Raw genomic sequence first — 18278 nt, forward strand, 5'->3', positions numbered from 1 at the left:
ATGACTGCTTTAATCAGCTGCTACCGAATGATCCGAGTCATACGACATATTTTACTCTTCAGATATTTCATAACAAATGAGTAGTTGTCAGGAAGTGTGATCATGTACTCCTATTAACTATCTTTACATGCACACTATTATTCAGATAATGACAGTATTCCTAAGTGGATAGGGATGATGTAAACAGTTATTCAGTTTAGATATTTGGCCTTTTTCCGAATGTAGATTTTTGAATAAGACGTGGGATATGACGCTATTATTCTGGTTTTAGGAGATTCTTTGGACATTTATGCAGCGTATTCAGATTTTGCATCTCAGCTGTGGTTTTTACTGCAGTTTGCAACACACGGCCTCTTGTCTGTTTACGGTCAGCCCTGTGTGTTCTTGTCAAGCAAACCAGTTTGCAGATGGAGATGCAGGTGTTTTTGTTGTTTGACGAAATCAGCCACAGACTCACTGAATTCATTAATGTGATCGGTGACATAGACGGTGGTGTGCTGGGACGTCCACCAGACACTGATATGCTCCGTCTCTCAGGTCACTGGAGCATGCGTCGTAGTCCATCCCCACATCCTGACCCCAACGAGAAGGCCGTGTGGTCACTGCACCCAAAAACAGGCAGGGTGGCTCTGTAGCTGCCTCTTCACAGAATTTATCGCTGATCAAGAGTAGGAATGGGACAAATATTGCAACACTGATCTATTAAAGGAAGAGGTTGAAGTAATTAGGAAAGGGAGGCTGTGTTTGCACATTCGAAGAAGTCCACCACCGGGGAAAAACTTTGAAAAAAATCTAACTTTTTTCACACAAAGAAGAAAAATGGCCCCAAGCAGCTCCAGCCGTTCCACTCTCATGTATTTTGACATGATAAAAGACATCAGGCAAATTAATCAGAGTATGCATGGCTGCATGGAATAGGAGTGTTAGTGAAATATATTAATTTTCATTTGCCTTTTGAACAGCCCTGTAGGAATATTGTCTTTTTTAGAGAAAGGGCAGGAAAACAGAATATTTTGTGCATGTAAACAATGTCACACTTCTGTCCACTGTCCAAAATGGTGTCCTGGCTTTACACTCTTGCATCACCAGAGGGCACCAAGCGCACAATAATCAAAGTATAACGGAGGAAACACACTGATGCTGGACTCTTTCAAGATTGTGATCAGGCAGAGCAATAATCAAAGCTGCACCTGTCAGTCTCACAGTGTGGCGTGTAATCTGGATATAATCTGATAATCTAGTGTAATACTGATTTGTTTAATGACATGTTTAATTTATCTCTCACTGCTTAAACTGATTGTGGCTGGTGGGTTTGTACAGAGCAATAACTTCTACTAGATATCACTTCTCTCTTTCCCTTTTCTCCTAAGCCATTTCCTTCCTCCCTTTCTTTCTAGCCCCTTGCATGTTCACTGCTTACATGCATGTAGGACATATTAACTTTACTGTCAATAATCCTGAATGCAGACGGGAATGGACGGTCTTCAGTCACATTAATCATCATGCTTGCTCAGTTGCTCATCCTCCGCCAAAATGTTCACCTTCATGTTGCATGTTTGTGTAAATGACATTGAATGTTATCAGTTACTCCTCCACTAAATTGGTTTGAAGTTGAGTCTCTGCAGGTGCAGTGGGGTTGACCTGTCTCGCTGCGTCCACCACAGGTATGAGCCAACAGGCAGATGGAGGTTTTGGAGGTCCCGGCGCACCGCAGAGCCCCCTGCTTTCCCCCCGCATGGCCCACACACAGTCCCCAATGATGCAGCAGGGCCAAGGAAACGCTGCTTTCCAGGGCTCCCCTGACATGAACGGCTGGCCACAGGGCAACATGGCAGGCAACAGGTAAAGATGGATGGAACCTCCTTCCAAGTAAACCTTTAGTGTCGAATTAGACCCTTATATACGGTGTAAGGGATATTAATATCTCTGATAACCCTTGTGGATTTATATACAGGGTTCCTGCATAGTAAGGAATTGATTTTAGTAATTTCCACATCCAGGTAAGTATGGAAAAGATAATCTGGAAACATATGTGTGCTTCAGGACTATTGCTCCTATTCTTTTCTCCAAAATATAAAACTCAGTGAAAAATCTGAGAATTCTGGAAATCTGAGTCTGAAAATGTACAGAATATAGAAATAAATATTTACGCATATACAATCATAGAAAAAGACATTCTCTCCAACTGAAGAACTTGCCTAAGAAACATAGAAACGTCATGTTTTTCTTTTCTTCTTTTTTTTTTGGTTCACTAATTGTAGTGTAAACAGTAAGTAAAGTGTAAACAGGAACTGCTTATTTCTAATTTGGCATACTACTAACAGCACCTTTTTGCTGAAATGTAAACAAAAAAGAGGCTTCGTGTTGTAGCTTACACTTCCTGTTTGCATCCCCCAAGGGTTAAAGCTCATAGCCCACAGTTAGAAAAATGCAAATTATTTGAGAATAGATTTTCTGTTAAATTTCAGCATTGAAAATTGCTCTGATCCATATACATGTTCTTGGAAATGTCAGACTTGAATAATGCACTAAGGGTTAAGAAGAATTCCATCCACACATTAACTGTCCTCAGTGCTCTTAAAGAAAGCTGTAAAATGTTTGACTCACCCGTCTTCATCGTCTTTCTCGTCTCCTTCCCTCTCTGCAGCATGTTCTCACAGCAGCAGGCGTCACCGCAGTTCACCCAGCAGAGTAACAGCAACATGTACAACGGCAACGGCATGAACCTCAACAATGTCTCCATGGCCAGCAACATGGCAACCAGCAGCATGGGCCAGATGGCTGGACAGATGAGTGTCACGTCCATGGCCTCAGGGCCCTCACCCGGCTTGCCCTCCATGGGGCAAGAACAGGTAAATACCAGGCAATAATTCTCACAGTGGGGAAAGATTATTAAACTTATTTGCATAGCACCTTTTATACAGGAAATGGAGCCCATTATGCTTCACGACAAAGAAATTGCATCCACCAAATGCGTCACATGAGAAGACATAATAAAATCTGAATGTAAATATAAGATAAGAGTAGAACACATAGAATGCATCTCCACATGGATAAAACCCACTTCATAATACAAGTAAAAGAAAGGATAAAAGTAGAATGCACAGAGTGCATAACACAAGATGGAAAATAAAACCCACTGAGATAATATTTATAAAAATAAAGCCAAAAATAGAACATTTTAAAGAGCTGCAGGTGCAAAGCAAAATTCAGCGGCAGTTAAAGGCTAAAGTGAAGAGATGAGTTTTTAGTTTACTTTTTAAAAAAATATTTATCGAGGTGGCTTCTCTGATATCATATCAGTGTGTTCCAGAGCTTTGGGGCATAACGGACAAAAGCTGCATCCCCAATTTTCTTTTGGCCACCTCCAGTAAATAAATCTACCCTCTACCTTCTAAACCAGGTGCAGATGATCACAGGGAACAAGAGAGTTTGTGATGTAACTTGGTCTCAGCCCACTAAATTCAAACACTTTGTTTTTTAAAGGTGGGAGTAAAAATTACCCACAATTAAATTTTAGAGAAATGGCTATTGCTTTTCTCAGTTGGACTTTGTTAAGCATGGCCAGATGGAATTAGAGGTTTTGGAGTGGCCCAGTAATACCCTCAGGGTGTTCCTTTACATTAGCCCTTTGGAGGAAGTCGGACACTTTCAGAGTTTAAGCCTTAGAGGTTAACAAAGTGGACCCTTTACAGTTTTACACAGTAATCGAGGGACCAAGAAAACTAAAAGGTTCGCCTTTCTTTCTGTCCGCACTCCCGGCTGCCTGTGTGTGTGTTTGTCTTATCGTAAGACCCTAAGTGTTTGGGTACACTTATTGAACAGCCGCGCTCGTGAATAATTTACTCAGTAGTTTACGTAACTCCTGAGTTCTGATACTTCACTTGAACTTAGAGGACAATGATGTAATTAGCAGCGGGCACTTTAGAGCCAGACCATTTAGACCGTGTAGACGTTACTGTATGATGCTCACAGGCTGCTCTGTCTGGACTTGAGCTGGTTCGCTTGACGTGTAAAACTTGAGTCACAGATTTGTCAAACTGTCACACACACAAGAATAATAAAATGTGATTTGGCAAGATGACAAATCACTTTTACACATAGATAACTGACATCGGAGAAAATGGGGTAGAAGTACCGATATTTTCTCTTTGTCAGAACTGTGTTCCTGGTGATTATTTAATGTCAACCAAGTTAATCCTTCATCCTTTGTCTCTCCGGTATTGTTAGCTTGGTATGTGAAATGCACTGTTGTTGTCCATGATGCTTTTAAGCCCAATAAAGGGCCATGAATATTTAACCAAGGTGCTGCTGTTTGATTGTCTGCACTTCAGACTGTTGTAACATCCCAGTATATCTGTCACTTGATTTATCCTCCTTCCAGGATTATAGAAATATATTGGCACTCAGATTATTTCAATTATTTACCGTTTGGCCATTAGCGCAGGCTTTTCAGATTTACGGACTTGTTCTAAGACAGTTTCTAATTGTTAGCAGTTTTTTCGCACAGCAAGTTCTGCAAGTTCAAGTGTGCTGTTGAATGCGTGTTTATTAAACGTTGTGAGTGAATATGTGTTGTGTCTCCGCAGAAATACTGTTGACCCTCATGGAGTTTGTAACCTCAGTGATCAGCTGGTGCAAGGAGCGCGTCGGCCCTTTAAAAATTGTACATGTAACCAACCGACTGCCCCTTGAACCAGCCAGGCCGTGCCCTGACCCCCCGTCTCCCCAGCCCCGAGTTTGCCGTCTGTCCCAGCTGGGCCTCCTCGCCGGTCCCGGAGGAGCCCGGCCGGCCCGAACAGACACCAGAGAGTGAAGAGGTGCTGGGGAGGGATGGCGGATCTCTGTCCAACATGCCTAACCCTCCTGGAGGAGAGCCTTGTGATGAGCCAGTCTGTCTGCCTGTCCAGCTGCATTCACCGTAGTGTGACTTACTGTAGGCCTCCTGGTGGGGGACACTGACCCAAGGGGGGCAGCAGTGGGTGGGATCCCTTGTTCTGATGAATGTATTCCTCTCAGTGGACAGCGGCCATTTACAATCTCATCTCAAAAAAAAAAAAAAGACATACACTGATTTTTTTTTTTTCTTTTCTCACACGTTTGTGACATTTCCACATAGTTCCAAAATGGCAGCAAAGACTCCAAGTTATGTTCAGATTCACGGATGGAGCTCAAACACTTAGCCGGTTTTGCCTTTTTGCTGTTCTTTATTTTATTATTATTTTAGTTGTTGTTGTTTTTTTTTCTTTTTTTTTTTTCTTGTTGTGAGAATTAAGATGTAGAATGAAGATATGGTTGAAAAAACTGATCTTGAAAAACACTGCAGAAGAATGGTTTGAGTGGAATGGTGATTTGTATGATTAGACTAATCTAGTCAAGAGGTTTATATAGTGTATTAAATTAAGTTTTATTTTTCTGTATAGATTCATTTTAATTATTGTAGATGATTGTTTATCCTAGTAGCAGCAAGAGAAAAAAAAGATTTCTAAAAGTGTGAAAGAGGCACTTTTTTTTATAATTTTAACAGTAATGGTTGTATTCTTTCTGAGAAGATTCTTCTATTAACCTGAATAATGGATTATACTTTGGTCCTGTAGTTTCAGAAGAAGATGTCAAAATCATATATGGTTTAAAAATGAATTACAGAGATTGTACATACCAATAAGTAAAACAATTTCTTTCCTATTTATTTTATTCCTTTAGGGTTTGGTTCCCCCGTCTGGTCACAACTGCCTCTTGAAGCAGAGTATTTTTTGTTTTTGGGAAGTGGATTGGGAGCCTTCTGACGTTCTGGTACGATGCAGACAGGGGCGGGAGGAAGGGAGGGGGTCGTAAGGGGGTGTGCTGTGTATACAGTGTACAGATTATCGCTTGCTTCTCTGCCTTTAGCATAGAACACCACAAAAAATGAAAAAACAAAAAACAAATTCAACACAGCCATACGATAACTCAAAAAAATAACAGAAGTGTGCTTTCTATGTTGTCTGGAGTGAAAAATGCTTCATACAAGCTGCTAGGTGCAAACTGTCCTGGTGTGATGTAAACAAGCAATAACGATTACTTGAGAATCTCTTGGGGTTTTTTTGTGTTTTTGTTTTTGTAATTTTTGTACAGTTTCCTGAATAAAAAGGATACATTTTTGCTCCACGTTTGGATGCAGTATTAAACACAGTTTTTTATTGCAGTTTGTACCAAGAAAGTCTACATCCACACACAGCGTTCCTATTAGATTATGCAGCACTGGCTGAGGCCTGGAGAGGGAAGTAGTTTGTGATCCCCTTGTTGACACACGCCCTCTCAGCCTCCAGCCACTCTTCTATCGCAGAGGTCAGAGTTAAGACTGCACGGTTCACCAGACCTGCTCTGACAGACACTTAGCCATATTTTATGACCTCAGGCAGTTAGTTCGACTATAAAGTGTTCCGTAATGACATGCTATTCTTGTGCCCTGGTCGGGGTTTGGTTTGACCTTCACAAGATTGAAGCAAGTCATCGTCTCTAACCTCAAAAGTACATTTTCCTCAAAAAAAACTAAACTTTTTATAACTATTTTAACCCAGGACAGACTTGGAGCAAGCCAAATAATCCTCACCTTTCAATTGGATTTCTGAATTCTACCAGCTTTTATTTTCATAGTGAGAAATGACCTGTTGGTTAGCATGTTCTGAGGCCCACGGGGAAAAAAAAAAGAAATTTCTGATGATGTCACTTAACAGGGTCCTAATGTAGACGTTGCAGCGTAAAGCAGGAAGAGAATCATTCTGAATGTATTGTCATTAAAGGCCTAAGGATGTGATTGATGGTGTTTTATCTCGACATGTTGACCACGTGGTGTTGTGCAGTTACACCATGCTCTTCTCAGCATTTAGACAGGAAGTCGCCCATTGTTGCTTCTTTTTGCTCTCATGTGTAAATGGAATTTGAAGCCGCAGCGAGTCAACTTCCGGAGAACAAGTCTGCTTTCATGTTTCGGTTGTCATCAAACGCAGATGCCCCGCAGTCGCCTCGCTGTCGGCCTTCACACCTTTTTGATAAATGCTGTTGTGATTGTATCATACAGTCGTGCAGAACAAGCCTTTTTGAGCCATTTTAAAGAATGATTCACAGCCCTTTGCAAATTTCCAAAGATTGTCAAGATTTTGAAAAAGATTTAAAGCCATGTGGTAGCAATGCATTTTTTAGCATTTATAATGAGGACAGGTGCAAATAAATGATTTTGCCCCTTTAGAAATATCCAGGCCACTAAACATAAAAAAAATATTTTTTCTCTTTAACTTTTGGTTTCGAAGAACTTTAAATGCCCTTTTGTATTGTCTGCCAATTTCTTAGAGCTAAGATGCAACCTTGAAATGCTAAAAACCCTAGCATAATGCCTTAGATTTCGTCCGTTCTCGTTCTTGTACATTACACCGCTGTCTGTATAAATTTGTATAATGACTTGTGTACAATATTGAATGGGTGCATCATCGCTCAACACTTTGCAGTTGCAGGAGACTCGGTCACAGTCGAACTGTCCCTCCTCATCGCTCTCTGTTCTGTGTTGGGTTGAAGACTCTTGTTATTTCATTTCCCCTCCTCACTGTTTGTATGGAAAATATGACACATAGGGATATTGAAGCAATATGTAATATATTATATGGACTTTCTGAAGAAAGCTTACTGTTGTGTTTTTCCCCCCAGATATTTTTTTTCTGCATTGTTCACAGGAATCACACTGTATACCTGCATCCACCTTTGTACCCCTAGTGTGTGTGAGCGTTTTATGCAAAACTAGATATACAAGAGAAGTTAAAACCACAGTTATGCAAGTTGTGAACTAATATGGCTTCGCTGATGCTATTTGCCTTGTAAATAAAGAATTCTGTTATTGCAGTATTTAATCCAGTGACTCTTATTTCATGTGATTGAAAGTGAGAGGAGAAGGAGCTTCGAGTTCAAGGGATTTTTAAAGGCCTCCATGTACATTTCATTGTATTTTCAACATATAAAAAAGTATGACGAAGCAATTGGCTCGCTCTATGATGGGTTTCGCTGTTGGTTTATTTCCTCTGAGGCACCATTATTGAACTAGACTTACATCCAGGTATCAACTATTTTTGATTTATAGACTAAAACAGCATGAAATACAACAAATATAAACCCATATCGAAACAGAAAAGTAGCAGAGGCCTTTTGTTTTGATCAATTTAAAGACACTTGCACCACAAATTGATGCAGAAAAGATGTGAATTTGGTGCTTAAAAATTCAACAGAGTGCAGAAAATTATTTTTTGTTGCCCACCCCATATGTGCCCCCTCAATATCAAAACGAATAGTAGGCTATTGAAAAAATAAAATATTAATAAGAAATTGCACAAGTAGACAATACTTTCTTGGGAATTTCTAAAGACTTGCTACACATTTCCTCAGAAATGTTTAATAAGTTCACGCTATACATTCAAAAAATAGTGTCACATACACACGAGTTAGCGCGTGGACCTATTTGTTTATTATTTATCAGTGACTGCGCGAATTTGCAACGCCCCCATCTATATGAGATTTTATAGAAATAACATTCAAGTCAAACACAAACGATGCAATAGAATTACGTTGAAGAGGCCGACAAATAGGCCTTCTAAATATACCAAATTATCATTTTACATTTTACATATTATTATCATTTCTATTTTACTTATTTTCTTAATGAAGTTTGGAACAGTGGTAGAGAGATGAAGCTGATAAACAGATCTTCCTGTTCTCTCCTCCTAATTCACCACATCCAAGTCATAACAACACATATCTCCACTCCACAGGGGGTCCCTCAGATACGATCTCACGGTGTGTGTGTGTGTGTGTGTGTGTGTGTGTGTGTGTGTGTGTGTGTGTGTGTGTGTGTTGGGGTGGTGGTCCTCATATGGAAATGTTTGGGAACCCTCTCTCAATCGGCCTTATTGTGGCAGCAGACTGGTGTTTAGAGGTTAACGGGGTGGGCTGTCCCTGAGAAAATGTATTCTTCTGGGGACATTGAGATGCATGAGGTCGAGCTGATTGCTGGCCAATAGGAAGAAGGTGCTGAGGAGCATCTTCAGCAGACCTGAGTGTGAACAGTGTCGGTGCCCTCAGATGACCACGAGCCAACTAGAGAGACACGTTCCTGCAGAGCATCACTGAAGTTTAGAGAAGCTGCATTATACCCGCACTGTTTGGAGATTTTGTCGTTTGATTTTGATAAAACGGAAGCTCGTGGACATGTGAGACAGGTTCCCTTTGAATCATTTTTCATTTATTTCACAAGGTAAGCTTTTTTTTCCCTAAGTTATTGTAACACATTTATTTAGGGGATTACAGTCTTTTGTATATACTCAGTTAATTCTGGCGCATTGTTTTGTGATTTATGTCAAATTGAGTATTGTTTTTTTAAAAAAAAAAAAAAAAAAAAAATGAACATGGTCAAATTGTTGTTTTTTTCACTCCATAGGCTTGAAATTACGCACAGAGTATAATAATTATACCTTTTATTTCCTCTCCTGTTAAATTACTCCTTTTTTTCTTAATCATAAAACAAATAGCTATTTCAGCCAGCATATTAGTGCAACGTCTTTATGTTATTTATTGTATTTTTGCTGTGACGGTAATTATAAAGTCCATAAAAAGCTTCATTAATGTTGACCTCTGCTCTGGCCGCCTGTTCTTTAATTAGTGTCATGACCCTGGTTTGTCCCTCTATTTACTGGCTGGTTGGTGAACACTTCCTAAAAAGAGCACGGCATATTCCAGCCGCTGATGAGCACCTGATGTGTGTCTGCTGTGTGTCCTCTCAGCTGGAAATATTGCAAAATCGGCTGTCCAATTTCACTGTGGACTGCTTTCACTTACGCAAGAGCTTTGTTCGATATATTCATTTGCAGCAGTCCAGATTTTGAGCAAGGTTTTAGTTTTGAAACGGAAATTGTGGTTTTATAAAGTGTAGATTAATTGAAAATATTGTCAATGAGGGGAAAGGGTGGTTCTCAATAATACATTTACAGCTTATTGTTAAGTTTCATGGTATTATATCTTCATTTCCTGTCAGGATCTGTGGGACTAATTTAGAGGATTATCAAATATACTACGTTTTTTCCTTCCATACTTTACATACACAACAAAATGTAAAATCAGTGAGTAGTTTCCTGTAATGTGCATTATCTTTCAGAAAAGCGACAGTACAAGGTTTCTGTTGCTACATTTATGTATGAAGTACTTTGCTAAAATCATTTCAAATTCGTTACTAAAAAAAAAAAAGATTTGTATTCTTTTCTTGGGTGATTGAAAACACCACATTTTCCCAAAATAATGTAAAGTCTTTACAGATATTATGAATTTGTAAATGCCCAAGAAATTCTTAGTGCCAAAAAGATACAGTTTCTTCTTCTTCTTATTATTATTATTATTATTATTTTAAAGGGTAAATTACACTGGTTGGATTACTGCTCACATTTTAAAAAATCAATTCAGGTGTGGTCAACCTCTCCTGATGTCATGTTTCCTTTTTTAGATTTCTTGCATTAAACTTTTATAACTCACCCCTCCTCCCTCTCTTTCTCTCTCGTGAAGGAAACATCTCCACATCTCCGCCGTCATGTCGGTGTCCCTGTCCAGCATCCCTGTAGTGCTGAAGGACAAGAGCTGCTACCCAGCCGGCATGCTGAAGGGCAGCCCGGCTCGTGGCTTCTACCCTGCCCCCCTCCCCGGTCCTCACCCCTACATGGACTTCTTCCCGCGGACGCACAGTCTCCTTCACCCGCTCAAGTCCCTCGGTCGCCTGGTGTCGGACACTCAGGCGTCCCTGCCGCTCAGCCTGCCCGGCGGAGCTCCTCCGTTCCCACATCACGCCTCGGTCCTGCACGAGCACATGTTGAGCGCCTCCGGTGTCTCCTACCTGAGCCAGATGCTGCCCGGACACCCGCTGTGCTCCAAACCGGAGGAGCTGGCTGCGGTGGTGACGGAGCACGCCGCCGGTCCGCTGTCCTCAGACTTCAGCAGCCCGTCCAGTGACAGATCTTCATCTGCGTCTTCATCGCCGCCCAAAGACGCTTTGTTTCGCCACCGGTGCGCAGACATGTCGCCAGTAAAAACCTCTTTTAATTTCACTGAGGATGACTTGTTCATGGTGCTGTACGGTTATTCCGGCGGCCAGGAGCGCAGCTCGGGTCACGCTATATCCGGACTGGCCCTGCCCGAAAAGTCAGGTGAGACTTCTGCTTAAATCTGGATGTTGATTTAAATTTGTATGAAAAAATAAAACAGCATTTGGCCCTTGTTGTACTAAAATCCTGCAAGCAAAAATGTCCAGAAATGTTCCCTGTGAAATCTAACAAGTTGATTTTACTTAAAATAAATAAATCGATTGCCTTGAAAAATGGGAATAAATACAACTAGTCTTAATTTATATTTACTTTACATCAGTTGTTCAGATAACTTTAAATTTACTTGATTTTGTAAAACTGTTGTAACTTAAAAATGGCAACTTTAATATAATCACTCTTTCCAAGTTTCAGCAACTTCCAACTTAACTGAGTTTTATACTGTCTGTATTCTGCTGGTTGCAAAGTAGTCAGTCATATTTGCATTTTCTTAAATATGTTTGCAAAACAGAACAGGCAGATCTCCCTAACTTCATCACTGGCTAAATCCTCTTTGTCATGATCAATTTAAGTCAGTCTAAGGTGGTTTTGCTAACAGAGAACAACATAATTCCACTTGTCATGTTTTAAGTTGCAACAACTTCAAAAAATTAACTAGTTATAACTACATGTTGAGTAAACATAACAATTAACATTTAATTAATGAATGTATAAATTAAGATTAATAGTTATATTTACTTTAAGACAATCAGTTTCCTAGATTATTTTAAGTAAAATCAACTTGTCCGATTTTACAGTTATGAGTCAAAAATTCCTCATCATTTTCATCAAATTATACTATTCAATTTGTCTGCTAAAATTCTCACAGAAATTTAATAAACAAATCCATTTATTTCATTCCAAAATTCCTAATATCTCTTTCTTTTTCAGTGTCTGACTCTCACATCCTCCCACTGGACAAAGAAACACTTGAACTTCCAGAAGGTAACACCTGACAATTTCTTCTTTTGTTTTTTTTTTTGTTTTTTTTTTATAAATCATCCTCAATCCTGTTTATCTGAATTCCTGATGGCGCTGCTGAGATTTGACGCTGTTTTGACACAATGTTGCAGGGTTGACCATCATCCAGGCAGCTTGGGGAAACGTCTCACACTGTGGAGTTTTCACAGAAAAAAGCAGCATCCCCAAAGGGACACGCTTCGGACCTTTCCAAGGCAAACTGGTGAACACCAGCGAGATTAAAACATATGATGACAACACTCTGATGTGGGAGGTAATGTGTTGATATCATTCCCAAAATTTTGCTTCAAATTCTAATCATTTGATCCTACTTAAAATAATCTTGGAAACAGATTGCCTTGAGAAAGTAAAGTAAATGTAACTTTAAATCTTAATTCATGCTTATATTTAAGTGATAAGTTTACTTGAAATGTAATTTTGTGAAGTTGTTGGAACTTGAAATGACAAGTGAAATCACTTTGTTCCTTCTACTTTCTAAGTGTAGCAACTTCAGTTAACTGAGTTAGTCTGACTTGACTTTATCATAACAAAGAGGATTTGGCCAATAGTGAAGTTAGGAGATTTGCAAAGTCTGTTTTCTGAACATATATACAACATATAAGCAAGAATATACAAATATGACTGACTAGTTTGCAACCAGCAGAATACATATATAGCACAGTAAACTTGGTTTACTGACGTCGTTTAAAAAATGGTTGTTTGTCATTTTTAATTTTCAACAAATTCACAAAATTAAGTAAACATACATTTTAAGTAAACTTAACAATTATACTTAAATTTAATAGAAAAATTAAGATTAATAACTATAGTTACTTTCATTTTTCAAGGCAATCAGTTTCCTAGATTTTTTTAAAGTAAAATCAACTTGTCAGATTTTACAGCATACTGAAAAAACACCTTTTACCCCTTCAGGTGTTTGAAAACGGCCGGTTGAGTCATTTTGTTGACGGCAGGGGAGGCTCAGGAAACTGGATGTCTTTGGTGAAGTGTGCTCGTTTCCCGGAGGAGCAGAACTTAATCGCTGTGCAGATCCAGGGTCAGATCTTCTACGAGGCCTGCAAAGAGATCCGGCCCGGACAGGAGCTGCTGGTGTGGTATGGAGACTGCTACATGCAGTTTCTGGGCATCCCTCTCACCCTCAAAGACCCCAGAGAGGACAACAACGTGGTTCCTCCCGCTGAAGGTCAGAATCTAAACTCCTGTTCGTTTGACTCTTTAATAATCACCTATTTTACCGCCATACTAAATATACTTTTTCTTTGTTTCCTCCAGATACCGGCGAGGGTTTCAAGTGTGACAGATGCGGGAAGGTGTTTGCATACAAATACTACAGAGACAAACATCTGAAGTACACGCGCTGCGTGGACCAGGGCGACAGGAAGTTCCCCTGTCACCTCTGCAACAGATCTTTCGAGAAGAGAGACAGATTGAGGATCCACATTTTGCACGTTCACGAAAAACACAGGCCTCACAAGGTACTGGGGCAATGCGCGTGTGTGTCTGTTGCATTAAGTGCAGGAAACCCAAACTGCTGACCATTACATCATTACAGCCGTGCGTCATCCAGTAAAGTGGCGCGTGCTGAAGTTTGTGTGGTGCTGAAAGAACAGCTCCCCGCAGCCTCACGTTTTATTAGGCCTCTTTTAAAGACACATTACTGAAAGAGGTGGTGGCAACACTTAAACTTCAATCAGCATCACAACTGAATAGTTTTAACAAAATTACTCATTTTTTTAAAAAAAAAATCATGCATAATAATATATTTTAAAAATATTTCTAAAACCAAATTGGAGAGCTTATCTTGCAAAACTCCTATCTTACAAAAATATGACATTTAAATGACAAAACTTTTACTCTGTCTAATATTTTATATTTGTCTGATCCGCAGTGCTCAGTGTGTGGAAAGAGTTTTTCCCAGTCGTCCAGTCTCAACAAACACATGCGCGTGCACTCTGGAGAGCGGCCATACAAATGTGTCTACTGCAATAAGGTGAGCAATCATTTATTCATCCCTTTTTCCAAAACAACGTTACTATTTGGGGCTTTAGCTACGAATTTAAAAGTAAAGGCCTTTAAAATTATCAGAAGAAACTTTGAGTTATGTTATGCTGTGTACCCTTTTAAACAAAAATGTCTTAAGATATTCAGTAAAATTTGAATTTGTTGCATTGTAAAACAAATAAATACATAAATATATAATTAAAAAATACTGCATTGTTGATGCTGCTGAACAGAAGAGTCATAAGTCTCCATGTGTCCGAAACTCCCGCTAATATAAGTATTAGGCTTTAATTATAGCTTTTTATGATAGTAATGATTTTAGTTCCTGCTCTGGTTCTCAGTGCAGGACCTGCAGGCCTTCTTGTACTCCTCCTCACTCCTCTTCTTCTTTTCAGTAGCGCTGCGCATTCAGCTCGCCCTCGTTTCATGGTGCATTTGGCGCGAGCCCCTCATCATTGTTTGCGTGGACGGGCACGCTCCGCGAGACACTTACATGCTAATTATCGCCAGATGTACACCCACCCCTTTGTCTGCCGAGATTATACTTTTAATTCACGGCCCTGGAATGAGCTGAAGTTTCTTTGTCCTTTCTTCTCGATATCCTCCCCTTTTTACGCACCCGGAGAAGGTTTTTGTTTAACCTGATCCTGCGTCTCCTTATCTGGGCAATTTAGGCAATAAAGCACGAGACCTGATGGTTACAGTAAGAGCTTGAGGTTTGGCACGGCAGATAAGAAAACGGAAATAATTAGGCCTACAGAAAGACATTAAACGATGAGATGTTAGGCTTCTGCCAAATTATCGTTATTAGGTATATTAAGTAGGGATAATTAAAAATAAAATAAAGTACAAAATAAAAACAGAAATACAGATATATTTTGAACTAGTTGGGAAACACAAAAATAAAAAAATAAACGACCAGGGCCTTAATGTTGTATAAACTGTGGTTAAAAGCCTGCCACCATTATTGCCATCAATAATGTGAATTCAGTATTTAAAAAATATATTGGATATCACTGGATGCTTTTTCCTCTCCTCCAGGCCTTCACTGCCTCCAGTATTCTGCGAACTCACATCCGCCAGCACTCCGGAGAGAGGCCCTTTAAGTGTAAGCACTGCGGGAAGGCCTTCGCCTCTCACGCCGCACACGATAGTCACGTCCGGCGGACCCACGCCAAGGACAAGCCCCATCCCTGCGACCTGTGCGGAGCCTCTTTTCAAGAGGAACAGGAGCTGAAGTATCACATGAAAAGTCACAAAAGTAAGACAATCTGGTTTTTTTTTGGTTGGATTTCCCCCGGATATAATTATAGGAGTTATGGGATCCCCTCTCAGTTTACCATTATTATCAGGGAACAGTCTCTTTTTTACCGTTTAATTTTATGGATAGAATCCAAAGCTGGTTATTTGAAGTCATATGAGAAACATACAAAAGGCTGCGCGTAATTTACACAATTGAATTTTAACAGCAAAGTAAGTAAAATACAATTTTGACAAATATTACCTCATAATAATATAAATCTCCTAATGTATAATTGCCAGATATGTGGAACTAGTTTCTTTTAATGTGTGTAATTTTTTTTGTTTGTTTTTTGTAATTGTGGTTGCACGCTATTTTGTTAGTTTCTTCAGTATAATTTGTTTTGTAAGTTTTTTTTGTCTTTAGCTTGTCAAAACAGATAAATATTTTGACTGCATCAGGAAAATATTGCATTGTTTCCGCATGGAAAACTTAATTTATTGAGTTGTTTTCTTGTTTTGCAGAGAGGCAACTCTTGGACAGCACAGTTCTTCCGTCTCCTTCAGTGGGTGGATTACAGGAGGAACCCGTATTTCCGGTGAAAGACAATCCAAAAACACCGAAAAACGCCGGACAAAACTGTCAGTACGCCGGTTTAACAGTTTTAAATCCAGAATATCGGCCCTGGAACTAGTCCATCTGAGCTAAACTGTACTCCAGTAAATCCTGACAGAGACAAGCAGTCTAAGGGTTTTGTAATGCGTAGAGGACTTTAGGTGGTACAGATATCACGAAATACTCCAGGAACACATTGGTGACAGCACGAAAATAGGCTTACTATATCAGGCCTCCAGTGAGGTAAGATCTCGTGCTTTCTCTTTATGTAAATGCTGCTTAAGAAAAAGAAGTTGTTCTATAATAGGCCTGTTTACTTAGGCTCATCATAATTTAAATTGTTGGCAAAATGTGTCTAAATATATTTATAATATGTTAAAATATGTTGTCTGTTTTGTGGCTTAAAGCTTTCACACTGCAATTGTATTGTGAACCCAATGTGACTCCCTAAAACACTAAAAAAAAATGTTATTATTGTTATTATTATTATCATTATTATTAGTAGTATTATTGCATTGGGTTTTCTTGCATCAACAAAACGCTTGAAAAGCAAAGCTATTTTTATCAGTGTAGATTTGAGTCTATTTGTGTATAAAATCAATGTTACACCCTCTCTTTATTTCTAGCATTTTTTACTGTAATGTAAGGCTGCAAAGGCAAAGTGTCCTTGTTTGTTCTCTATGAGCGTCTGCTTTTTCATGACTAATAAATAAAAAAAATCAGCGCATGGGAACAAGGTTGTTGGTTTTGCTTGGTGAGCAGGTCTTCCATTAAAATCTCAGTTGAGAAGAAATAAATTGGTTAAAAAACGGTTCTCCTTGGACTGCATGACCTTTTAGTGTCTATTATAATTGACAAAATGTTTTTATAGGTAATTATATTTTGACTGTAAGATTTGATGATTTTTTTTTGTTAGAAATGTAACAAATAAGATCATCATAAATGGGACAGAGGATTTTATTCACTCTATCACATCACATCATATTTTTTTACATTTTGTTTTGAAATTTTTCTGAAAGTGTTAATAGCGTTCATCAGTCTTGTAAAATAATTCAAATAATGCTCCATGGATGGTGCCATGATTAACATTTTGCAGTCAGTTGCATGCTGTGTGTGTGTATGTGTGTGTGTGCGTTTTAATATGGACCCTGTGCGCTTATCGCATCAGTCCAATCAGTGCATGTGTCCTTGTGTGTGCGTTCTCTGTCTGCTGTGTTTCTAAGGAGCCCAGTGATGGATTGGAGGCTGCATGCTCACAGTAAAACAAAATGAACAAACCCCTCTGGACCAAATGAATGACAATAGAGTGCAGCAGTGAGGTGGTCTATTGCTCCACACACAAAGGAGCTCGCCGTGACTGACATCTGCCCTCACACTGTCACCAACTGTCCCACATGTGTTGTCCCGAGATAGATAGATAGATGTGTGTGTGTGTGTGTGTGTGTGTGTGAGATTCTGTTAATTTGAGGAAAGCCTCAGTTGGTTCTGTTGGTGGAAGCAGCATGGGGTCTGACTGCAGAAACAGTGTCCAGCCTTTGTCTCAGTGCTCTGTTATGTCACCTTTAACCTCGGGGTCACCACACTTCACACTGAGGGCATGCAGTCCCACACGACAGTGGTGTGACAGCGCTAAGTAAGAGCTACGACACAGATTCAAGCACTGGAGAAAAATAAAGCAAGATTGAAAAATGACTCTTCCATTAAAAGATAAAGTAGATTTTCCAGCCTTCTTCTTCTTCTTCTTGTTTTGTCTCGCTCTTCTTCAGAGCTCTGCCCAGCCTCTCTGTTTATTTACTGTAACGGACGGACAGCAGCCTTCAGGGTCAGGGGTCGCCTCCTCACTGAATGTTTAACAGCCTCCCTCTCCCTTCAAATAGACAAAATATGGATCCTTGAACAAGTGCAGATCACCCTGCACCTCCCATGTATACACCCCCCGAGCCTCTGTAAGAGGCCTGTTGTGAAAAGAGAGGATACTCCCCTTTGTGGCCTTCTAGGAGCAGAGGGGTGGAGGAGAAGGATGGGACGAGACACAAAGACAAAAAGAAAGACAGAAGGAGAAAAGAGGAGAATGAGCTGCCAGAGCTGAAATAGTGAGATTGTTAGCGAGCCGTGCTAAAAGAGTGGTTTTACTAGCGCCTCTCTGATTGGCTGATTTAAGACAGCTCCGGCATGGAAGAATTTTTATCCAGGTCGTTTATATGGATTGATTTCACACTTAACCTCCTGGCACGTTAACAGAGCCTCTGGAGGGCTATCCATCAGATTAATCTCTATATTAATGTGATATTAATGATATG

The 18278-nt window shown here is 39.7% G+C and overlaps 2 protein-coding genes across 4 annotated transcripts in view; both read left to right on the forward strand.

Moving 5' to 3' along the window:
- The window catches only part of ncoa2 (nuclear receptor coactivator 2), a 71124-nt gene extending 63252 nt beyond the window's left edge, over positions 1–7872 (forward strand). For all 3 annotated transcript variants that reach the window (XM_042510085.2, XM_042510084.2, XM_042510086.2), the window contains 3 exons: positions 1665–1842; positions 2648–2852; positions 4590–7872. In XM_042510085.2, coding sequence (XP_042366019.1) covers positions 1665–1842; positions 2648–2852; positions 4590–4601 — 395 coding nt within the window. In that variant the 3' untranslated portion in view covers positions 4602–7872. The remainder of the gene's footprint in view (positions 1–1664; positions 1843–2647; positions 2853–4589) is intronic.
- Positions 7873–10597: 2725 nt separating this feature from the next.
- On the forward strand, positions 10598–16418 carry prdm14 (PR domain containing 14). The gene is made up of 8 exons (XM_042510029.2): positions 10598–11207; positions 12033–12086; positions 12215–12375; positions 13035–13305; positions 13395–13597; positions 14011–14112; positions 15165–15384; positions 15888–16418. Exons 1-8 carry the CDS (start codon positions 10598–10600, stop codon positions 16055–16057), a joined length of 1791 nt encoding a protein of 596 aa, XP_042365963.1. The 3' UTR covers positions 16058–16418.
- The last annotated feature ends 1860 nt before the right edge of the window (positions 16419–18278 follow it).

This window comes from Plectropomus leopardus, chromosome 21 (assembly GCF_026936395.1).
Source record: "Plectropomus leopardus strain MGB_pleo_1.0 chromosome 21, ASM2693639v1, whole genome shotgun sequence".
Lineage (NCBI taxonomy): Eukaryota > Metazoa > Chordata > Actinopteri > Perciformes > Serranidae > Plectropomus > Plectropomus leopardus.